The sequence below is a fragment of the Phoxinus phoxinus genome (genome assembly GCF_949152265.1).
Source record: "Phoxinus phoxinus genome assembly, chromosome: 9".
In the NCBI taxonomy this organism is placed as follows: Eukaryota; Metazoa; Chordata; class Actinopteri; order Cypriniformes; family Leuciscidae; genus Phoxinus; species Phoxinus phoxinus.
The window spans coordinates 17,178,477-17,204,544 of record NC_136884.1 but is presented as its reverse complement, the minus strand read 5'-3'; the positions used below and the strand labels follow the sequence as shown (position 1 = coordinate 17,204,544).

Genomic DNA, 26,068 nt, shown 5'->3' with positions numbered 1-26,068 from the left:
CTTCAGTATAATGTAAGAGAAATGTTGGCGATGTGACACAATTGAATTTGAGAGTTCCATTGCAGGCAATAATCTTGATTGATTCTGTCAGAAACTGACAGCTAGTGAGGGCACTTTAGCAGAGGTGAACATGACAGTATTTCCAGAGGTTTTACACAAACTGAACAGCTACATTATTGAGAGGACATCTGGCATTAGTCTAGTTATGAAATTACTAGAACTTAAACAAGGAGCTTAGCACAGTTGGGGTCCATGAAATGGTCTGATTTTGCTTATGTTATGATGAACGACTTGAATAAGACAGTTGCTGCAATGTTGTCCACAAATGGTCTTCTAGGGTGTCTTCTTCAGTTTAACACACCTGTGGGTGACACGTTGTGATCCCAGTTTTGTCAAGACTGAGAATGAGGTGATGAGTAATTCTTAAGGTCTATATATCAGAGAGGATGCAATGTTCTCTGAGAAAACAGATGTAGACAAAAAGTGTGATAAAATATACACCTGTATGTGATCAGCAATGCAATAAGAAGAGTGAAGAGAAGAGTGATTTGATGTAGACACAAACAAAAAAGAACAAACACTGAGCCCTGTGGGACACCAACTCATTCCTGCTTTTGGAGATCTAGCTTCCTCCAGAGTTTAGAACTCTAATCAAACACGCATGAACCAGATAATCAAGGTTTTAGGGTTCATTAAAAATTACAGACAGGTGTGTCAGAGCAGGGTTCTGAAGGGAAATCGTCTGTAGATCTCACAGAGCAGGATTGAACACCCCTGGTTAGGTACTTGATAAAGAGGGCAAATCAAATGAAGCCTGTGTGACAGGCTTTTAAAAGGATTAGTTCACTTTCAAAGAAAAATTTCCCATGTCATCCAAGATGTCCATGTCTTTCTTTCTTCAGTCGAAAAGAAATTAAGGTTTTTGAGGAAAACATTCCAGGATTTTCCAACGTAATGACGTAAAGCGTGGCGCATCTCAGAGATAGTACAAGACGGGCATTTGTGGTTGAAAAGTATATCATTTTGACTGATAATAATGACAGATCGTTTTGCAAAGATACAACCCTTATTTCTCGACTGGGATCGTGTCGAGCCTTTGAAGCTGCATTGACACTGACATTTGGACCTTCAAACCATTGGTTGCCATTGAAGTCCATTATATGGAGAAACATCTTGGAATGTTTTCCTCAAAAACCTTAATTTCTTTTCGACTGAAGAAAGAAAGACATGGACATCTTGGATGACATCGGTGTAAATTATCAGGACATTTTTATTTGAAAGTGAACTACTCCTTTAATGTTTGTCAAGTCAAGTCAAGTCAAGTCAAGTCAAGTCACCTTCATTTATATAGCGCTTTTAACAGTATGGATTGTTTCAAAGCAGCTTTACAGGGATCATAGAAATTAGCGTAACAGTGAAGTTGCGAAGATCATTAGTCATTAACTTAGGGGCCGCAAACACAACACAGAAAACCCTTAACGCGCTCCGGCAAACGATTATCCGTTTTCTCTGCACAAACCACAGAAACGCAAAACCGCGAAAACGCAGGCGCCGCGAAAACGCAGGCGCCGCGCACATGCGCATCACCTGTTTAGTCGATAGGTATGTACGTTTGAATACATATGTGCGCAGGCGTGTAGTCCTTCACAAATCAACCCTCAACAAACTAACTGTCAGGCCTTAAAAATGTATAATTCAGAAATTGTCGCGTCTGCGTAGCCACACGAACCGGAATTATCCCCACAACGTTTTTTCTGTATAGAGGTAAAGGGAAGGAGGCCTTCACAGGGGAGAGACTAGTTGACACTTCAGGACTGCGTTTTAGTCGGGTCCCGGCGCTGGTCCTTCATCAGATCTGGATACGGCCTGGATATGTATTCATTACTATTTAAACAGTTACAGAATGAGCAGTCTTAATCGTTGTAACACATTTTCTTGGGAGACCTGACATAGTCCTGTCAGTCTAGACTATAGATACAGACCAAAAGAGTTGCTTCAAAATCAAACCTAACAAAAATACTTGCCAGAGCAGTTCTGCAAATTTTAGTTTTCTCTCAAATAGAGTCGATCAAGGTGCACTAGCCATATCAATGAGGCAGTCATTCACAGAACATATAAAATCATAACACCAGACTTACTCATTCAAAACCTCATATTTCATTCTGCTGTAACCCCCTGGGATTTCATGTCCCAATTTGCTTCCCGAAGAGAGCTGAAAACCAATCTGTATCTATGTCAGTGGTACCTGACCACCAATTCATAGTGACATCAAAAGTCAGACGAGAGAAAGGCATTCATCGGGAGGTTAAAGGGGAAAAGATCATGGCACTCCCATAATACCACATATATTCCATCCAATAGGGGATGACTTACAGTACAGTACGCTGCCACAAAGCTCTTAGTTATTACTAAGAGCTTTGTGGCAGAAGCATACTATTGTGGTACCTATTTTGTAGTGTGTTTGTAATGGGGGCGGTTACTGTAAATGCAGGTGCGAAACTCAGTGTCTGAGAAAATGAGAGTTGGAAGATGAGTGCTGCCTCTGCCACAGATGGGACTCAGATGTTCAGAGAATATCCACAAGAATATCAGGTTTCATTATTTGACTAAATCCCAAAGACACCTGCTTCTAGGACTGTGGAAATGAAGTCTTATGGATATCAGCCACTTCATATACTGCATTATTAAAATGTTTCCATGATATAAACACAAGGAATCGTCAAAAGTAGAACAGCTGGATTATTCCTGCAGTGCAGAACATGTTCATGTCCCTATTATATCCTCAACATTTAATCTTAATAAATTGGATAAAAAAATGAACTATTGACATGATGTTGCCCTGTCCATGGTGTGCTTGAATTTGTAAAACTGTCCAAGAACCTCATCATATTCCAGGTGTTCCTTAATTTTGATTATTTGAAATTGGTAATCAGTTTATAGTTTTCAATTGTCCTCAACAACATTTGTCCTTTATACGTTGTTTAAAAAATGTAATTGTCTGGTTGTGTCTTCTTGTTGTGATGTCTTAAATTACATTATCTCAAAAAGGCACAATTTTGTAGAAACAATTGTAAAAAAAAAATTAAACCTAATGAATTATGTTGCAAAACCTTTTTTTTCCTTTGGTGTAGAAAATGTTTTTTTTCCCCGTTTTTGTGGTAGGGCAAGAAAAAAAAGGTTAGACATGAATTATGAATTACTGGCCTGACCATGCCTGCAAAAAAAAAAAACATTATTGTTGTTGAGCCCTGACAAAGATGGATTAAAGTAGACAACAGCCATCACGTTGGGACAGCTTTCTATTGGTCTGATATAATGATTAATAAAAGTTGAGTTTTTGTTCTTTTTCCAAGGTCTCATGAAAGCTGATGAGGTGCTCTGCATGCATGAGCCGGTGGCTGGAGAAATGTCTTGTGACATAAGCACGGGAGACGACAGATGTTGTTGACTAGAGGTGAGGGGACACTGTCCATCTGGAGATGAGGGACTTCAGGGGATGAAGCAATTTAGTCAATACTGCAGTGCATTACCTAACTACAATATACATCTGAAAAATCACATAAGCTAGATTAGTCCACTTATATGTGTCTGAATTTATTTTCTTTCATACCTTAGAATTAAACAGACTATTTACAACTGTACCTTTAAGACTTCTATATGTAAACAATCTCTGGTCTGTTAGTCTAATTTCTGTGTAGCAGCGGTCATTCATCAGTGTGACAAGCTGCTGAATTTTTAATAGATGTTGATATTTAAATATTTAAACTCATAATGAGCTCATGAGTGTTACATATTTCTTAACTCTGACCTAAACCAACTGCTGCACGGAAGTTAGCAAAAAAAGAAATAAATTCAAGCTGTTTTAACCACCTCTTAAAGTCAGCATGAAATCAAAATTGTTTGGACGAATTATGTTTGGACATTGTTCTAAAAATATTTCTGTTTGTACTCTTTTTCCAAATGATAACACCTACTTCTAAAACAACGTTCCTATTTCGCTGATGTCCCCTAGTCCCTTGTTCCTTTGTATAGCGTTAACCGATACCAAAATAGCTATTTACGCATTGTTTTAGCAAGCTCACATTTGGCCAATCAATTCCAAAGGGGCTTTCGTACAGGAGGAAACTTTTCGTAGTTCCTAGAACTATTGGCGGAAGTACCCAGAGTTTGGCGTATTCGCAATGCAGGAACTAGGACCGATTTTAGTTCTAGGAACTCCTTTTGGAGGAACTAACTTAGCTTCTACTTCAGAGTAGGGTCTAAACCAGCACTATAGGAACTACCAGTGACGTTAGTGTTCGCTGATTGGCCGAACGCACGTGAAACACCAGCACCCGCCATTTTTTAAAAAGCTGTGTAAACACACAGATTATATCCTATATATTTACTCCACAAACTAACTCTACGAACATGTAAAACAGTGATAGATTATTATGTATTTCTGCTCAGCTAGCAACACTGGACATCAACCACATGGCATACGCTAATACCTTTTCATATACAGTCTACTTTATATGTATAAAAGTTCTATCCAATAACGTATTACACAGGACTGTTGGACAGATCGTAAACTAATGAACATGGAGAATGCGAGCACTGTGAGCTCAGGCTCTGGTGTTCTCAGTGCCTTCAAAATAAAGGTCCGCTGCGCCGTCAAAATAAGTCACAACAACAAGTGCGGCTTACGTCACTACAGAGTTCCTACTGGCGAGCGAATGCAACCAGGAAAATGTTCCTAAGGGAACCATTAGTTCTCAGGGATAGACCCTGCTGGCTAGTTCCTAAAACTAAGTTCCTTGACCTACCCGGTGCGAAAGCCCCTCAAATGGATAAAATCAATTCCAACTTCATTTTGTTTTCTCACTGAATATCCTGATTCGCTCACAAATATGGAAGTGAAATGGGGTTGACATTCTCTTTGCTCCACATTCCCATCATATATTCTGGTTAGGTTAGTCTTATTTTGTAGCATGTGCGAGCTAATTAGTTGTTAAGCAGACGGAATACTGATGACAGTAACATCGAATCCATTCTGCCAGTTGAAATCCCAATGCATAAGATTAAAGTAAATAACGGCCAAGTTAACATGCAACAGTGTAAAATAATTAATGAATCTTAAATCCGCCGAGCTTTTCCCTCTGATGTAAAAAGACAGCTGTTAGCGTGGCTCAATCCAGGGAGCAAAATCGTCAACCAAACACACAAACGTGGCTGACAACAGCTGTCCTCTGAGATAACTCCACACACAGAGCGGTAATTTACGACTGCAGATGCTCGCAGAGTTCTTCTCCTTGAGGGCTCCCTAATACCAATTAACTGATTGGATTGTTCTTCATCACAGTGGCTGTCTCTCTAGAGCGCTGTGCTCTTCATCTCCTGCAGCTAATGAGGTGCACTCCAGACTAGTGTCAATCACTGCTCAGGGACGCCACAAACGGACAGATGACAGAGAGATGGCGATGAGAGAGATAAGAGGAGAAAAGAGTGAGAAGATAAGGGAGAAACACTAGGGGCCCTATCATACACCCGGCGCAATGTTTTTTTTTGCTGTGCCACGTTGTTTAAATAGCAAATGCCTTTGCGCCCATTTGTGCGCCCGTGCTGGTCTGAAAACGAGGTGTGTGTTCAGGCGCATTGTTGGCACGTTGCTATTTTGAGGACACTGAAATAAACTGCGCCATTGACCAACTGAAACCTAGTCAAAAGTCAATGGTGCAATATTTTTTTTGTTATTTAAAGAGTGCGTTAGTAATATGCGGCTATAGGCGGGTCCACAACGCGCGTACACTTTGTCCCGTAGATGGTCTGCTCGCACGCTTTAACCTCGTGCACGAGCAGGTCCGTTTCCTCGCCAGAGAAGCGTTCAGTTTTTCCCAACTGGCTTTTAAAGGGAATGGGAGATGAGACTCTGATTGGTTTATTGCACGTTACGTCCAAAACACACCCATTACTCATTAAGAGAATAGGGACAACTCTTTTAGACCACGCGCCGGGTGCGCCGACCATTTTTCCCTTCGTTAAACTAGCAAAAGTGGATTCGGACACGCCCTAAGTGAACTTGCGCCGTGCGCTTTAGACCATGCGCTTAGATTGTTAAAATTGGGCCCCTATCTGTTTATCACAGTAAAACATCACAGCACAGAGACAGTGCTCATAAAGATAATGAACGATATTCGCTGAAATAATGATACAGGCAAATTATCAGTACTGGTACTACTCGACCTCAGTGCTTCATTTTACAATGTCGATCACAACATACTTCTTGACAGGCTGGAAAATTGGGTGGGGTTTTCTGGGATAGTCCTAAAATGGTTCAGGTCATACTTAGGATGGAGAGGATATTGTGTGAGTATAGGAGACCATAAGTCCGAGTGGACATCCATGACATGCGGAGTCCCTCAAGGCTCAATACTTGCGCCACTCCTATTCAACATGTACATGCTCCCAATGAGCCAAATAATGAGAAAGAACCAAATTGCTTACCACAGCTATGCAGACGACACACAGATCTACTTAGCCCTATCGCCTAACGATTACAGCCCCATTGACTCCCTGTTCCAATGCATTGATGAAGTAAACAGTTGGATGTGCCAAAACTTTCTTCAGTTAAACAAAGACAAAACTGAAGTCATTGCGTTTGTAAACAAAGATGAAGTTCTCAAGGTGAATGCATACCTTCACTCTAAAGGTCAAACGACTAAAAATCAAGTCAGGAATCTTGGTGTGTCTCTAGAGTCAGACCTTAGCTTCAGTAGTCATGTCAAAGCAATAACTAAATCAGCATACTATCATCTGAAAAATATTGCAAGAATTAGATGCTTTGTTTCCAGTCAGGACTTGTGCATGCTTTCATCACCAGCAGGGTGGATTATTGTAATGGACTCCTCACTGGCCTTCCCAAAAAGACCATAAGACAGTTGCAGCTCGTACAGAACGCTGAGCAGAACCAGAACACATCACACCAGTCCTCAGGTCTTTACACTGGCTCCCAGTTACATTTAGGATTGATTTTAAAGTACTATTACTGGTATATAAATCATTCAATGGCCTAGGACCTCAATATATTGAAAATATACTCACTGAATATAAACCCAACAGATCACTCAGATCATTAGGATCACATACGCTAGAAATACCAAGGGTTCACTCAAAGCATGGAGAGTCCGCTTTTAGCTACTATGCCAGCCGCAGAACCAGCTTCCAGAAGAGATCAGATGCGCTCCTACAGTAGCCACATTCAAATCCAGACTCAAAACACTTCTGTTTAGCTGTGCATTTACCGAATGAGCACTGTGCCACTGTACGTCCGACTGTTTGTACTTTATTTTATTCGATTTTTTATTCTAAACTGTTTTAATTATTCTTATTTCTTTTGATTGTTTTAATTTCTTCTATGTAAAGCACTTTGAATTACCATTGCGTATGAAATGTGCTATATAAATAAACTTGCCTTGCCTTGCCTAAAGCATTCAGTTGGCCTAATAGCAGGTCAAATACTGGCCAATTAAATACAGTGGATATAAAAAGTCTACGTAAAACAAAAATGAAATACATTTTTAACTAAGCCATCTTGAGTAATTTAATTTAAATGTAATTTAGAGTAATTTTCATATTATTAAGACAAAAAAAAAAATGAAAATGAAAATAAAAATCCATCCAATCATTCTCCAAACTGCTTTATCCCCTGCAGGGTTGAGGGAAAATGTTATACATTTTAAATTTGATATAGATATGATAAACAATATCACATAAGCAGGTTGTTAGGCACGACACAATACCAAATAATTGTAGCACATTACTGTTTTTACAGGCAGTTTGCAACTTTTTTTTATATATTTCAGTCGATATACAGTACGGTCGCAGGTGCGCGCACTGTATATGAGTGTCTTTACAAAGATTTCAAACGCGTTTCTCACAACTAGATCAGAGAAATACAAATATTTAAAAAAATATATAATATAACTTCTCCAACTCCCTTTAAATCTCAACTTGGTGTTGAGCAAGCAAGGTAGATGTACCAACTTTTTCAGTAAGTGTGCTCATTTGGTTCGAGTATTTTGCTGTGGGCTACAGCATAAACACTGTCATGCAGAATTACACTAACAGTGTTTCAAACTGCAGCGGCCAACAGGTGCGGAGAAGCTTTTATCACGGCAGAGGAAAAATGTGCATAAATAGGGGAACCGTAAACGTGGCTGCCATTACGTAATGCGAGAGAGTTCTCGACTAAATCCATTTACAGCCCTACACAGCTTTCCACTCTAGCCGTTCGCACAATGACATGCACCGAAAAACAGCAGCCATTACCGCCAAGAAACATCGCTTTGGGAGTTGTCTTCTGAAAAATAAGATAAAATATATAAATGCACCGACTGTATGTGAATTTGCACGTGCACGTCTGTCTATTTACTCGCTTAGAGGAATAGTTCAGCCAAAAAAAAAATTATATTCTGCTATTGTTTATTCTTACATGTGGTTGTTTCTGGGAATGAAACACAAAATGAGATATTTTTGAAGAATCTTTACACAGTTGTGACCATGACAGAAAAACGATGAAGATGAAGATGAAGATGAGGGAGAACCAGGTCTGGACTTTATGTTATTGTTTTGTTTTAGGGGCTGAAAAAACGACACCATTTTTAAATAAAAATGTAAAACGTTATATTTGGCCGTTCATTTACATGACAACAGCGTTTTGGGTGAAAACGCAAACTTTTGAAAACTGGTTTCAAAGTGCAAGTTTTTGAAAACGGTCTCTGTGTAAACAATCAAAACGCTAATCTTTGAAGACGATGACGTCATGCACATGCGTATCACGTGTTAAGTCTATAGTGTTTTATCGCCATCTAATGGCCTGGCAGCAGAATACAGCGTTTTCAGTCGTTTTCGCGGATCCGTGTGAATGGGGATTGTTTCGGCAAAGGTGTCGTCTGTACGCGGAAAACTTCTCCGTTTTAAGCATTATCGTTGTCGCGTAGACGTACCCTTACACAGCGTCCTAACCAGACGCGATGCGATAAGATCCAGCGACAAATAATTGGTCTGTCCACACTAGACGCGACGCGACTGCGAGATGCGTACAAGACAATCAAACCCCACAACCAATCAGAACAACGTGTGGGCGGGCTCTCGCGTCAAGTGCACAGCACCAGAGAGTAATCTTGACGGCAATCGCAAGAAAATGGATAAGTAGGCTACATAATCAAATTCACAAATATTACACCATTTAAAAATGATTCAAATACATAGGCAACTGAGTTACTAAAACAATCTTTGTCAAATAATACACTTGTTATACTAATTCTTCACAGTTTCAAATGTATGAAATGTATGAGTCAACCGCATGACACTTTTTTTTTTTGTCCTATCTATGTATTTATTAAATATGTAATTTAGACATAATGTGACCTCAATACACCTCTTCTATGATGCACGTTTTTTAATAGCAATTTCATATTTCTGGGGGACAAAGTAACAAAATGTCAGGGTGAAAGAACCAATCAAAATTAATGGGGAAAATACATATTGAAAGAAAGAAATTACTTAAAAGTCAACCTTATTAATAAGCCTTTTGGCATAGTCATTTATTGTTATTTCTTTTAAAAAAAATGGCTCGTTTGCATATTAATATTTGAAAAATGTCTGACAAACATTTTTCAAAACTTCATGAAACCAACATGAATACAAAGAGTGCATTTCTAATCACTTGGTAAAGGGTTTTTACCCTTTACCAAGTTTTGCTTTTGCTTCGTCATTGACACTGATGTCATTATTCCCTGATTATCTTCACCTCTAATGAAGCTTGCGTGTGAAGAATAAAAAAAAGTGCATTGTGTTCGGTTACAACACAAGCAAGACATTTTACCAAAGCATTTTACCAGCTTTGGAACATCATAATTATAATTAATAACACCATTTGCATAGTTGGATCAACTATCCCGTTCAGCCATCATTATCCATTAGCGATCGAGCTCTTCGTTCTATGATTTCTGTTTGTAATGGGATGAAATCAATAAATGATGAGCTGGACATTCCAGTACGGGTACGGCAAGTGTGAGAGACGCATGCAGACGAATTCATCTCAAGCGCACTGACCTTTCACCACAACATCTCAGACTAAAAGGAAGGAGTAGCCATTAAAATGGACGTCTGGTGGTGTCGTGTCAGAGCAGAGGTGACCGCAGCCACCATAATGAAAAGCGTCGCTCAGTGTGGGCGTGCGATCTGCCATGCATGGATGAACCCTGCCAACCCCTCGCATTTAATCGCACACACCTGCGCTAAGAATAGCAACCCAACCTCATCTATCATCTACCATGAATGGACTTGATCACTCATGGTGTCCGGCTTGAAGTCCTGTCATCTGTATTGCCAGTGTAATTGCCGAGAAGGACTTCGAGAACCTGTCGAGACCCGTTGTTGAGGGCGCAGGCTACGTTCTGCGTGGTTCGCCACCAGTAATGTGAGAGTTTAAATACACCAAGTCACTTTCTTTTCCACGAGCGTGTGTTGTCACCTCAGAAGCTGATTGTAAAAGAAGAGAAGTGTTTGCAGATGAGCGAAACGTCACTTACCCGCCTTTGATGTAGTCCAGGAAGGTGACTTCAATATCGACGAGAAACGAGAGCAGCGTCACCTGGAAACATGAAGTCGGAAAATGTGTTATATCAACGATTGACTGATTCTGATTTAAATAAAGAGACTGCCTCAAGCATACGCAACAAAACAGCTGCTAAAAACTGTCAGGACAACTTTGAAACTGTAGCTTGTCGAGCTACAAACAGAATTCAATGTACAGATGTTATATAAAATAGATGTTGAAAGTGTGATCTAAAGTGTCAATTATATCGTAAAATATATATCGGTAAATGTGAAATAAATTTACACATGCCGTGATATAACATTTTTGGTAACACTTTACAATAAGGTTCAACATTAATTGATTAACTAACATGAACTAACAATGAACAGCACATTTGTTACTGTATTTATTCATATTTGTTAATGTTAGTTAATAAAAATACAGCTGTTCATTGTTTGTTATGTTAGTTCACAATGCATTATCTAATGTTAACAAAATACAACCTTTGATTTTAATAAGGTATTAGTAAATGTTGAAAATATGAACTAAGATTAATAAATGCTGAAGAATTATTGCTCATCCTTAGTTCATGTTAACTAAGGTAGTTAACTAATGTTAACTAATGAACCTTATTGTAAAGTGATACAACATTTTTTGTCATATTTTTGTCAGCAGCAATATTACTTCACTGTAAAAAATATTGGTAACACTTTATAATAACTGCACGCTATTAATCATTAGTTAAGCATTAGTAAACAGTTAATTCATCATTTATAAAGCATTCATAGACATTAATAAGCAGTTTATAAATACAGCTACAAATGCTTTATTCTTGATTTATAAGCATATCTATTTCTAATTTCTAAATGAAGTTATAAAATAAACCAGTTATTTAGGAGTTGTCAGTGATTCATAAGATCACTTAGAAAGTGTAAGTAAATGTAGTAAATTCATGTAGTTATAAAGCATTTAGTAGTGGTGAGTTAACTATTTTGTGAGCTCATCTAAAGTGAGGACTATTCATGGCTTGTAAAGCATTTACAAAGGAGATTTAAAGGCTCATTTGTCTTCTAAACAGAAAAAATAAACAAACACAACACAGTAATACAGAACATAGAAATATTAACAGCCTTTAAATCTCATTTGTAAATGCTTTACAGTGCATAAATAGTCCTCACTTTAGATGAGCTCACAACAATAGTTAACTTACCACTACTAAATGCTTTATAACTACCTGAATTAACCATGAATTACAGTAGAAATTCATGTTAATAAAGCATTTATTAACACACTAAGTAACTATTAATATACGCCTGAATAATAAGATGTATGAATGTACATTTAAATAGTTTATTAATCATTTACTTATACTTTCTAAGTAATATTATGAACCACTGACAACTCTTAAATAACTGGTTTGTAAATAATGCAGTACTTAATTTAGAAATGATAAATTGATCATTAATAACATATGAAAATATGATTATTAAACACATTATAGATATGCTTTTAAATCAAGAATAAAGCATTTTTAACTGTATTTATAAACTACTTATTATTGTCTATTAATGCTTTATAAATGACGAATTAACTGTTTACTAATGCTTAACTAATGATTAATAGTGTGCAGTTATTATAAAGTGTTACCAAAATATTTTCATTATTTGTAATCACAACTTTTTATCTTTTGTCAAATCAACTTAGATAATTAATGTAGTTCAGATAACATACTATTTTGAGTTTCTATTGATTAAACCAATCTCCTTCATTGCATTAACTCAATTGTTTAATTTCAAATTTTTAAGGCAACCAGGTAACTTACTTTTTTAAGTTAAACCAACAATTTTTTTTTTTTACAGTGTTGTAGTTTCTCTCCAACTCAGAAAAATCAGTCATCAAAAACAAAATCATACACTAGCAAGAAAGCAACATGAAAAATGTTTGCTTACGGTTCCAGAGTTGAGATATTTTTTCTTCTTGCCTTTCTTCTTAAGGTTTATGACCTGTGGAGAGAAAATGAATGAATGTCATCGCTTAAGGTATTTGTATAAGACTATAAACGCTATCATAATTTAGATGCATGGACTGCATTTATACGGCAGCCCTTTTACACAGTCCAAGTTAAATTAAAACTATGTACACTGTAAAAAAAAGAAAAGTTGCCGCCTTAAATTAAGTACAATCGACTTGGATGCTTAAGTCATTTCAACATAAATTACATTAAACGGACTTAAAAAAATTTGTTGAATCTTGTGTACCATAAAAAAGTTAACTTATGTTGATTTGTTAAAGCAATGTAACATATGTTGTAATAACTTATTGGTCATATCATTTTTGTACAGTTTAGAAATGCATATTCTGTTGAAATGTGAAAAGAAAATTATATATGAACATAAAAATGACACAAAAAGTTAAAAGATTAAGAAAAGAGATTGCTCGACACTTTCTACAAATGCACTTCAAAAATAGCATTTAAAAATAGTTATTCATGTTTTATTTTATTGTGACATTTAAACAATATTGTATACATCAATTAAATAAAGAGTTCACAAACGTCTATTCATTTGTCATTTTTAAAGTGATTTGTCTAGTTACATTTTTAGTTTTAAATAAATAAAATTTTCATAGATTTCTTTATTTTATTTTTCACCTTAAAACCTTTATCTTGTTAAAAAGTGGAATTGGAACCAGAATTGTTAAATGCATTGCTTCATTCCAATCCGTACTGAGATATATATATAAATAAGTGTCACCATGAACGTTTTTTTGCATGCAAGAAAAGGAGAAGGGGAAAAAATAAAGCAAAACAAGAGGCTAGAGAAATATGTGAGACCAACCAAACACAACAAAAGACTGAGATTATAGTGACGATTATTCACATATGGAAAAATATAAAATAACTGATCTCTTCCTCCCACTCACTAATGCTAAATGAGTTATGAACAAATGCAGTGTCTGTGGGATGAGATCATCTGCTAACATCTCAAGATCTGTGACTAAATTCTCACGTTGCTGAGTGTTTCTCTTAAATGACAGTGTGAAATGACTCACTCTAATTGAGAAAACATTGATTTTTTTTTAATATCATCCCTTTATCAAAAGATAGAATTTCTCTCAGAGTTGTCATAAAGAAGGTGGAAAATGTAACATTATAAATGAACTGTGCAAAAATGATAAACAACACCTATAATAAAATATGTATCTTTAGCTTGGGTTCTAGAGCCAAATGTCTTTCATACGCAGGTCTACTGTACATCTACTTAAGTGGAAAAATATGTTTCATGTCAACATTGATTGTGTTGAAAGGAACCAGCTACACTTCACGTATTCATGCGTTTCTTTAAGATAGGTTTTCATTATGCATGAAAAAATCTTAAAGTTATTTTCTGGTACCCACACACTGAGAACTGTAATGTGTGGAAATTAGCAGAGAGAACAAATTACTTTCGCAAGTTGTCTGGAAGTTGTGATCTTCTCACTTATTCAAAAGTTGCTGCCTACAAGTCGAATACTGCAAGTTATGTGGAAGAAATGTAATGTATTATGTATCATGTTTGCATTTTTCTATATTTATGTCTTTCTAATTGCTTAGAAAGGCAGTAATTATCACTCTAAAAAAAATGCTGGGTTGTTTCAACCCAATTTTGAGTCAAATATGGACAAACCCAGCCATTGGGTCACATTTTTAACCCAACGTTTGGGTTTGTCCATACTTGACCCAAAATTGGGTTGAAACAACCCATCATTTTTTAGAGTGTAATAAGATCATTTGCATGAGGATTGCATGTGGAGTCACATGCGTCTCTGCTGATTTGATAGAACAAAGAACAGTTATTGATCTTATGAATGAATGGATGTATATGACCATTGTATAGATGGCTGGAAATAAGAAATGTGTGACTATTATATGACCGTGACAGAGGGGCCTACGCTCAAGGGTAGATGAACAAGTGATGAACAAGAAGAAATGTTCCATGCGTGGTTGAAAACATTTTTATTAACCTAGAAAGATAACATACTGGGAGTCAAGACTATAAAGGAGGAAGGATGCCCTCCCTTCACTGTCAAACTCTGCTTATTGTTGACCTTTCCTTGAAGGGAATAAACCATCTTGGAAACCATCTTTCGATAGTCAACTTTAGACATTCTACTAACTATAAGTAACTTTCCAACTACATGTCAACTAACTGTCATTAGAGTATTAGTAGACTGTATGGTTAATATCTGCTAACACTTTATTTTGTTGGTTCCCCAACAGATATTCTACTGACTAAACGTAACTTGGCAACTACAAGTCAACTTATTCTCCTAACCCGAACCCTAACACCTAACCTAACAGTCTACTACAGTCTAAATGAGAGTTAGTTGACATGTAGTTGCAAAGTTACTTATAGTAATTAGAATGTCTAAAATGGACTATCGAAATAAAGTGTAACCATAATCTTTAAAGACAATTTTATTCAGTGATATCGTTTTGTTTGCCACCACAGTTATATTTGTTATACTGTGAAGTTACTTTGAAAAATTACCGTGTTAATGAGCTCTGCAAATTATTCAAAATGTATAAGATTACCTCATACACGTTAAATTGTGACTGGCCTCTTGACAGTTCTCTATAGCTTGTGCTGAATTCTCCAATGAAGTCATGGCTGTAAAACACACACATACACAGATTGGTCAGAGACATTGTTGGAGAACGTTACATTTGTTTCATAATGAGCTTTACATTTTCAAAATTTTAGCTCTGACAAGTTCCTGAAATTCCACAGTACTCAGCCTTTTATCATGCTATGAATGAAAAGATTAATTATTTTAGATCAAAGCAACCGATAATTAAAAAAAAAAAACGTATCAAATATGATCATTTATGTGATGGACCAAACCAGTCTCACGGCAATTCGTACGAATTCATGTTTTTTTTGCTAAATTGTACATGTTTTATGAGTTGCCCAATTCGTATGAATTCATAAGAATGACTTACCCCTGACCCCGCCCCTAAACCTACCCATCACTGGGGACCTACCCCTGACCCCGCCCCTAAACCTACCCATCACTGAGGACCTACCCCTGACCCCGCCCCTAAACCTACCCATCACTGGGGACCTACCCCTGACCCCGCCCCTAAACCTACCCATCACTGGGGACCTACCCCTGACCCCGCCCCTAAACCTACCCATCACTGAGGACCTACCCCTGACCCCGCCCCTAAACCTACCCATCACTGAGGACCTACCCCTGACCCCGCCCCTAAACCTACCAATCACTGAGGACCTACCCCTGACCGCGCCCCTAAACCCACCAATCACTGAGGACCTACCCCTGACCCCGCCCCTAAACCTACCCATCACTGAGGACCTACCCCTGACCCCGCCCCTAAACCTACCCATCACTGAGGACCTACCCCTGACCCCGCCCCTAAACCTACCCATCACTGAGGACCTACCCCTGACCCCGCCCCTAAACCTACCCATCACTGAGGACCTACCCCTGACCCCGCCCCTAAACCTACCCATCACTGAGGACCTACCCCTGACCCCGCCCCTAAACCCACCAATCACTGAGGACCTACCCCTGACCCCGCCCCTAAACCTACCCATCACTGAGGACCTACCCCTGACCCCGCCCCTAAACCTACCCATCACTGAGGACCTACCCCTGACCCCGCCCCTAAACCTACCCATCACTGAGGACCTACCCCTGACCCCGCCCCTAAACCTACCCATCACTGAGGACCTACCCCTGACCCCGCCCCTAAACCTACCCATCACTGAGGACCTACCCCTGACCCCGCCCCTAAACCTACCCATCACTGAGGACCTACCCCTGACCCCGCCCCTAAACCTACCCATCACTGAGGACCTACCCCTGACCCCGCCCCTAAACCTACCCATCACTGAGGACCTACCCCTGACCCCGCCCCTAAACCTACCCATCACTGAGGACCTACCCCTGACCCCGCCCCTAAACCTACCCATCACTGAGGACCTACCCCTGACCCCGCCCCTAAACCCACCAATCACTGAGGACCTACCCCTGACCCCGCCCCTAAACCTACCCATCACTGAGGACCTACCCCTGACCCCGCCCCTAAACCTACCCATCACTGAGGACCTACCCCTGACCCCGCCCCTAAACCTACCCATCACTGAGGACCTACCCCTGACCCCGCCCCTAAACCTACCCATCACTGAGGACCTACCCCTGACCCCGCCCCTAAACCTACCCATCACTGAGGACCTACCCCTGACCCCGCCCCTAAACCTACCCATCACTGAGGACCTACCCCTGACCCCGCCCCTAAACCTACCCATCACTGAGGACCTACCCCTGACCCCGCCCCTAAACCTACCCATCACTGAGGTTTAGACAAATCGTACAAATTCGTACGAGTGAGGCCGTTCGAATTCGTACGAATTAGCTACCTCGTACTCACTCGAATTGGTCGTGAGATAGCGTTGGATGGACTGATCAGTACAAAAAATACAAAATACAAAAATCCCAGCCAGTAATGTATCTACATAATAGTCTAATATGTATATTTACAGTACATGCAGTTATGGTTTACGTATAAAATTAGAGATGTGAAACAATTAATCGCGATTAATCACATCCACAATACAAGTTTGTGTTTACATAATAAATGTGTGTGTACTGTGTATAATTATTTTGAATATAAATACACACACACACACACACGTGCATGTAAATATTTAAGATTTTTTATTTATTTATATATAAAATATTTATATTTATATATAATATAAATTATATATAAATCTTTATACAGTATATACATGCAAATATTTCTTAAAATATATACAAGCATGTGTGTGTATATATATATACAAAATAATTATACACCGTACACACATTTCTTATGTAAACACAAACTTTTATTTTGGATGCGATTATTTTTGGATGTTTCCTTTATGAATTGAGTTCTGAAACATTTTAAAAGACAAAAGTGTGTGTTTTGGGCTTTTGCATCTGTATTGGACATCTTTTTACACATCTTTTGGCCATGGATTTTATTTTATTTTTCAAATTAACTGTTTGACTTTTTTAGTTTGAAAACAAATTATTTAAAAGACTGTTGAATTTGATCATTATTTCATGCTCAATTCTTGTATCCCACGACACAAGAAGACTTTAGCTATCTGTACCCTATAATTAATGGATGTATGCCCTGAGTGTCAGATGAGTATTTTAAGCTTCATGTGACAGTTTACAGTTCATTACCTGCCATCACGATCCCAGTCATACACTTCCACCTTGATCGCTCTGTGAAAGAGACAGAGAGAGATAGAGAATTGGTCCATATTAAACATAAACTGTAAACTGTTTTTTTTTCTGCACTGAGACTGCAATCACACATAAACAGCTGAAATATGATTCCATCCATGATTAGAGAATTAAATTATTCCATGCCACGATAATTCACATAATCAAATATATGTGTGTATGATGGAAAGAAACATAAATGTTTATTTTTTAATAAACGTTTTGTTTTTACAGCTAAAGCAGCATTGTACATTGTGTGAATTTCTTCAAAAGAATTATACGGACAATATTGCACACTTTGAATGATTATGTATGTTGAGAATGATGAGGAAAACTAGATCAAATCTGATCTGTCTTTGGACTCAGGAATTATTTGTTTCCATGGTAATTATCATCATAACCACTCAAAAAAAAATGTGTAGAGCTTTATTGTTGACGATAGATAAATACTTTAATGACTGCGCTAATTAACCTCTTTATTATTTTTCAAAACCTTGAAGAACGAAGCAAGAACATCAGGTATCATTGGCTATAATAAAACTACAATAACTTCCTTCAAAAGTTCAATTTGAATGATTGAAAAAAATGCAATTTCCTTGTAATTTTTTTATAAGTAATAATTAGCTGGAATTTGATAATTCCGATATTACCAAAATCAGACACACTGTGCTGTGTGTGAAGGCTTTTTTTGAAGTGGTTATATAGAATTATATATATATTTATACATTTTTTTTTAAATGGCCCATCCAATCAGATTTTAGTGCCAGAACTATCCATTTTATAATTGGACTTATTACTAAAATCTCTCTAAAAACCAGCTGGCTCTTCCTTCCATGGCACTTTCTTTTCACATAACAGGGTTAGAGGGTCGGATTAGTGAGTTTTGACAGAAAATAATTGCGACTTCTGCTGTCCGTGGCGTGACAGGCGAGTGATGAGTTTGCACAGTTCAAACAGAACAGCTCTGTCATTACACAGAGCTTTAACGCAACACATGCTAACAACAACCCAATCCCCACAGCATCCCTTAGCACCCATTCTCAGTGTTATCATCAGCGAGACACTCCGTGCTTCTTTATTAGAGCGACTGCACATGCTTATCTCGTGTCCCAGACTCCCCCGGATGCCCAGTGCTCTTCCTCTAGGTCTGTCTGTCCGTCTCTCTCTTTCGTTTCCAGCATGTTCAATCAGAGATAAAGCCGAGGCATTGTGTGGGAGAGTGCGTTACGGTACCGATCGATGCTCATCAGTGAGTGCCGCTACCGCGAGGAAGCTTCCCGCTTTATCGCCACACAGCAAGAGCCCCGTTTGAGCTGCTCATGATGGAGGCTTCCAGGATACAATGTTGCGCTTGGGATTCTCTTCTCAGTTGGGTCTGTCTATCTTACGTCTCTTAAAGTCCCCACTGTAGTCAATCATTTTATCCCTTAAAACTAATCTTTGATGACCAAAAATACATATTTGAAAGTTTTTCCTTGAAAAAAAAAATCTTCATGTCTAAAAATACACCATATTGCCAAAAAATATTGGGACACCACTCCAAATCATTGAATTCAGGTGTTCCAATCACTTCCATGACCATGGTAGTATAAAATCAAGAACCTAGGCACACAGACTGCTTCTACAAACATTTGTGAAAGAATGGGTCGCTCTCAGGAGCTCAATGAATTAAAGCGTGGTATCGTGATAGGTTGCTACCTATGCAATAAGTCCATTCATGAAATTTCATCACTACTAAATATTCCACAGTCAACTGTTAGTGGTATTATAACAAAGTGGAAGCAATTGGGAACAACATTAACTCAGCCGTGAAGTGACGCCACGCAAAAATACAGAGCGGGGTCAGCACATGCTGAGGCGCACAGTGCGCAGAAGTCGCCAACTTTCTGTAGTCAATAGCTACAGACCTCCAAACTTTGTGTGGCCTTCAGATTAGCTCAAGGAGAGTGCGTAGAAAGCTTCATGGAATGGGTTTCCATGGCCGAGCAAGCCTTACATCACCAAGTGCAATGCAAAGCGTCAGATGCAGTGGTGTAAAGCAGCCGCCACTGGACTCTAGAGCAGTGGAGACGTGTCTGGAGTGGACGCTTCTCTGTCTGGCAATCCAATGAACGAGTCTGGGTTTGGGGGTTGCCAGGAGAACGGTACTTGCCTGACTGCATTGTGCCAAGTGTTTGTTTTTCAGGGGTTGGGCTTGGCCCCTTAGTTCTTAGGAATGTCATGTAGTCCCTACCAGCCGTTTGTTGTAGTCCTTTTCTTTAAAGGGATACTCCACTTTTTTTGGAAATAGGCTCATTTTACAACTCCCCCAGAGTTAAACAGTTGAGTTTTACCGTTTTCGAATCCATTCAGCCGAACTGCGGTTCTGACGGTACCAGTTTTAGCATAGCTTAGCATAGATCATTGATTCTGATGAGTCCAGTAGCATTCTTCTTTCAAAATGACCAACGAGTTTCAATATTTTTCCTATTTAAAACTTGACTCTTCTGTAGTTAAACTGTGTACTAAGATCAACGGAAAATGAAAAGTTGCGATTTTCCAAGCCTATATGGCTAGGAACTACTCTCATTCCGGCGTAAGAATCAAGGAACTGTGCAGCCGTACCATGGGTGCAGCAGGCGTAATGATATGACGAAGCACTTGCCGTCAACAAACCAACGTGACAACCTGCTTGCACAGGGAGCGTGCCTTGTAGCATGGAGACATTTGTGAGAGACGATTTAGATGACATTACTATCACAGCCCTTTACTATGCACAGAACCATGGCTAATCGCAAAGGAAACCTAATTTGCCGCCTAAAAACTACACAAACTTAGTCCCGGTCATGTTGGAAGTTACCGAGCTGGGGACTATTTTCAGGTGCTTCGTCATATCATTACGCCTGCTGCATGGTACGGCCACACAGTTCCTTGATTCTTACGCCGGAATGAGAGTAGTTCCTAGCCATATAGGCTTGGAAAATCGCAACTTTTCATTTTCCGTCGATCTTAGTGCTAAAACTGGTACCGTCAGAACCGGAGTTCGGCTGAATGGATTCGAAAACGGTAAAACTCAACCGTTGAACTCTGGGGGAGTTTTAAAATGAGCCTATTTCCAAAAAAAGTGAAGTATCCCTTTAAAAGCAAATATCTTCCTTTGTTTTGAACATTGAGCGTTGTAACTTTGCAGATGCTGTTTATGCTCAAACAACAACATTACACACTAACTAAAGTTAGAAAAGTGAAATCATAATCAACCACCCCTTTAAACCCTACGGATCAGGAATGGGATTTTATTAAAGTTCATGTGCATGTAAAGGCAGACGTCCCAAAACTTTTGGCAATATAGTTGAATGTAACTCTAGTCTACACCCTTGCCTCATTTAGTATACGTGGTTCTATGAATATACAAATTAGCCCCGACTCCACTCACTCAAACTTTAATATCTCAGATATTGTCATAACCTCTGACCCTAAATGGTTTCAAAATAATTTTGGTAACACTTTACATTGTCATTGTTAAATGTTACAATCAGATACTATAGTAACAACTATAAATTATGCATAATTACATGCAACTAACCCCAAACCACACCCTAATCCTAACCCTATAGTAAGTAAATGTAGTTACTTAATATTACTAGAGGTATTCTGCCTTTGTTTAGCCGTGCGTCAATATGAAGTTCTATCAAATAATGCTACCTATCCGATTGTACGGTGTTCTGCCTCTGTTTAACTAATCCATTCAAATTTGCCGCATTTAAATTACAGTGTAGCCTGTGTACAGCTGCCATCAGTCCCTGTAACCTCTAAAATGTCCTCAGAGGGACAGCTATGTCCTGCACAAATGCGGTCAGAACATTTAGTATGGTCTGAACCCGCGCCATCGGCAAACATGCGATATCGATCGCGAAGGAAGTTGACCGAAAATTTACTCATGCCGTAGCAACAACAAAGTACTAGCATCCGCCTCACCCAGGTCGGGTACCGGACCTGGATCTAGCATGGAATATGCTAGATCCGAATACTTTATCGAACTGTTTAGACACTGTGAGAAAAGAGGTGATATTGCAAAGTGTTTTTTGACTTTGGATGATGGGATGCATTTAAAACTATTGTAGGAGACCTCCAAAAACAACATTTAAAGCATTTAGGCTCAATCCCAATTCACCCCTTGCCCCTACCCCTCCGTTTTGCGGGTAGCGCGAAGGGGTAGGGCTACATAGCCCTCGAAACGGAGATTTTTCAGAGGCACACTCCGAATGGAGGGCTACAAGAAAGTGAAAGGTGATTTTCTTCAAAACAATCATAAAAAAGAGATTCTAATTCAGCCGCTAGCATGTTGTCTTGGTAACCAGGCAGACAGTGTTGCTTGCTTCGCTACTAACGTTAGTTACCTGGTAGTCTCGCGTAGCCAGACCTTCAGACTGACGGCTGAAGGTCTGGAATTCATAGCAGCTTTCTTTGGCCAAGGCCCGCCCATAAGGCCGTTTGACCGACATGTCAAACAACCAATTACAGTTCGTTTTGTTCAGCGTCACGTTTCGGGGCATGGAAATGTCCCCACAACAGACCGGCGTGCAACAAGTCTCCACTAAGTGCCTCAAACAAAACTCCTGGACATCTCTTAAAGAGTCTATGCCGTGAACCTCGCATACTTTTGAGAATCCTACGTTTAGCTGATCTTGATAAATGCTCATTGTCACTCATGTAAACACAACAGTTTTTCTTCCGCAATCACACGTCTTGCGCTTTGTTTCCCGGCGGACCGAAAATAAACGCGACACTCGCGCCCCCCGGAAATCCGATAAAATTCAACCAATCAGATGACGACTTCGACATTCCTGAAGTGTTTCCAGTTAAGTGTACCATATGCATCAGACGTTTAGCCAACGTTCCGTGGGCGTGACGTCTGAGGCTGAGACTAGTTACCTTGTAACGTTAATGAAGCTAAACTAAAGTAAAAAGCATTTGTTCTCACATGTCTTTATAAAGCGAGTGAATCAGTCCGGCATCGCGTGGTTATCGTGTAAACACAACACAGTCAACAACTCAATTATAGCCATGTATTTCACTTTGAAACATTTACTTTCGCTTTACACTACCAGCAGCCCATACGACAGAGATTGCCACAGTGGAGGACGGCATATTGGTATCGTTGTCAGTCGTTGGCATGGAGTAATCATGTAAAAACTTATCGGGTATCATGAAGGGTTGTTCCATTTCGTAGGGGAATATTTCAACCCCTTGGCCATTGTAACTCCCCTTGGCCAATTGTTTTAAGGGCCAAGCGGTACACTCGAAAACAAGGGATAGGGGCAAGTGGTGAATTGGGATTGAGCCTTAAAGGGGTCATGACATGAGAAACCAAATTTGCCTTGATCTTTTGGTATATAAGAGGTCTTTGTACCATTAAAACGTCCTGCAAGTTTCATAGCTTAAGACGTCCTCCCCATTATAAACGAATCATTTATTTAATCAAGCTCTAAATACAGCTCGTTCTGGATCCATGGTAAGAAGTGACGTCACGGTACGAAGTGACGTACCAGCGTTTGCATATGACCGCCTCCAGCACAAGACAACTACGCTTAAAGCGCAAGACAACTACGCTCACTTCGTATCGTTGTCGCGCCCGCGCGCCGCGCGCCTCACAAGTGTTCAGTCGACGGAGAGCGAGTGGGTCTGTGTACAGGGAGATTACGATGCCGCAGATGTGCTGTTCCTGGCTGTGGACAAACTACATCTTTGAATACGCTGCGAAAGATCCAGTCGTCAGGGAAAAATGGATGCACTTTATTTTTTGCGGACGTCTCAGTCACGGCAGTGTTAGTTTAAGCGTTTGTTCTGTACATCTGAAGGATGAGTGTTTTGAGCTTTGCCAGAAAACTGTTGCTCAAAGATAAGTCCATGCCGTCTATTCTGGGCTCAACAACGACGACGCAAACTGTAAGTAATGTATTTAAAACTTTAAACTACTTTTTAAATACGCTGAAAGATCCAGTCGTCAGGGAAAAATGGATGCACTTTATTTTTTGCGGACGTCCCAGTCACGGCAGTGTTCTATACATTTGAAGGATGACTGTTTTGAGGAAAAAATCCCAATATGATGCTTGTCTTTGCCAGAAAACTGTTGCTCAAAGATAAGTCCGTGCCGACTATGGGCTCAATAACGACGACGCAAACTTACTTTTTACCATGGCTAATATAAACACATTTGTATAAGAGAATCTTGAAAATATGTCGCCTTTCTAGTAGACCTACATGTGATAGAAAATTAAAAATGTTGCCTTTATCAATGCTGCATCTTCAAATATGGCCTGTCTGTGCATGCATTTTTGTCCGTGGTACACCCTATCATTTCATTGGAATTAGTTAAATAATGTTAAACTGTTAGCAAATGAAGCTATAGGATAATTATGCAACAATAATCCGTTTTCAAGTGTCTCGGGTTAATTTTTTTTTATTAATTCAAAATAGTTTCACTTTCCATGTGGACACGAGCTGATCCAGTCTTCGTTGTTGTGGTGATGGTTCATTTTCCTCTGATTCCGGCTCAAACATAATAAGGTTTTATCATTGCAAGCAGCAAGAGCCATCGCTTCGCATGCATCACCCGCTATTAAACAGTTACGCCGAATCCGCACAGGTTCTGGCTGGGGGCGTTAATAATTGATGCATAGGCACTGACGTTAGCCAATCATAACAGTGGGCGTTAACACTGAACTCTTAAAGGGGAAACACCCCCAAAACAGACTGTTTGAATCAGAGGATGAGAAACAGGGTGGGAAAAGGTCATAAATCACTACATTTTAAAAGTTTTTTGTAAAAAAAACTATAGTAATACTATAATTGCACCTAAGGGAACATAATAATAAAATAAAAAAAACCATGTCATGACCCCTTTAAAATAGCATTAATATGGTGATAACATTTGGTCCATCTGTATGCTGTTTACAGGTATCAAATAACTATAATATAAATATGGAGTTTAGAATTTAACTGATGCATGATGAGTTGATCAGTTTACTGTATATTAAATGTGGTTCAAATGTGAGGAGATCGAACCTAAAAATACCTTAACGCAGTACAAAACTACAAAACACTCCATACCTGTCAAAATCGCCATTGCACAGGGCTCTGACGGGGATTTTAAAGGCTTGCCACACAGGGTTCAGCGTGTTCTTCACCACCTCGGTCTTATGACAAATAGTAAATCTGTAAGATAAAAGAAAAATATTACAGCAACTATCATCAACATAATGATTGAGTTTGAAGTCAAAAGTTAACGCATATGACCAAATTATATTTTAAAATGTTAAAATTAACAGTCTACTCTTGTTTGAAGACATGCACGTTTAACACTTGTAAAATGTAAGTAACTGTAATCTTTTGATGTTGCACAAACCATCGGAGAATATCATGTTTGACTAAGCTGAAATCACACTTTATTTGGCAGACTTCACTGTGAAGCCACACAGAAATACTGTCTGTACAAACATATTGAAAACTGGCCAAATAAGTGATTATTGTTGAGAATTTGTATTGGTTTTATTGCTAAGCATCAACAGGGCTGTTTCAGAAACTGAACAAATATTGGACATATTCGGTTTGACTTTCTGAAACTGGCCCTTGAGCTACACCTCCCTCAAAACCACAGGACTTGCTTTAAAAAACAGACTCTGTTCTCTAAAGGACAGAGACATGAATGGATTGCTCAGTTATGGGCTCAGTCCATAGCTCAATATACTGGTCTTTTTCCTATTTACACACACACACAAACACACACACACACACACACACACACACACACACACACACACACACACACACACACACACACACACACACACACACACACACACACACACACACACACACACACTTTACCCCTTGTTCTCATGGTTCAGGAGGTAAAGGCTCTTTTTGAAGTGTGTATGTGTGTGAGTTACACGACACCGTTTTCAACTAAAAACAGAAAACTTTTTATTGCATTGTGGCAGTTCATTTACACGACAACAGTGTTTCAGTCGGGGTCTGAAAATGCAAACTTTTGAAAACCGGGTTTCAAAGTGCAAGTCTCCATATAAACTCCAAAGTGGTTGTGTTACTCCTCGTCTTGTCAGAGTTTGATTGTTTACGGTAATAAAAAAACAGTACTCGGACTAAAGTCGTCATTAGCATTAGCCATTAGACAACATTAGCTTTTCTGTCTACTGTCTCCCTGAT

General features: G+C 39.1%; 1 protein-coding gene across 1 annotated transcript in view; it reads right to left on the bottom strand.

The window, feature by feature from the left end:
- LOC307003663 (copine-8) overlaps positions 1-26,068 on the bottom strand; it is a 129,659-nt gene that overhangs the window by 22,753 nt on the left and 80,838 nt on the right. The window contains exons 9-13 of the mRNA XM_079622375.1: positions 24,953-25,057; positions 17,822-17,863; positions 15,156-15,231; positions 12,532-12,585; positions 10,575-10,636 (exon numbers count right to left, since the gene is read on the bottom strand). Of these exons, the coding sequence (XP_079478501.1) occupies positions 10,575-10,636; positions 12,532-12,585; positions 15,156-15,231; positions 17,822-17,863; positions 24,953-25,057 (339 nt within the window). The remainder of the gene's footprint in view (positions 1-10,574; positions 10,637-12,531; positions 12,586-15,155; positions 15,232-17,821; positions 17,864-24,952; positions 25,058-26,068) is intronic.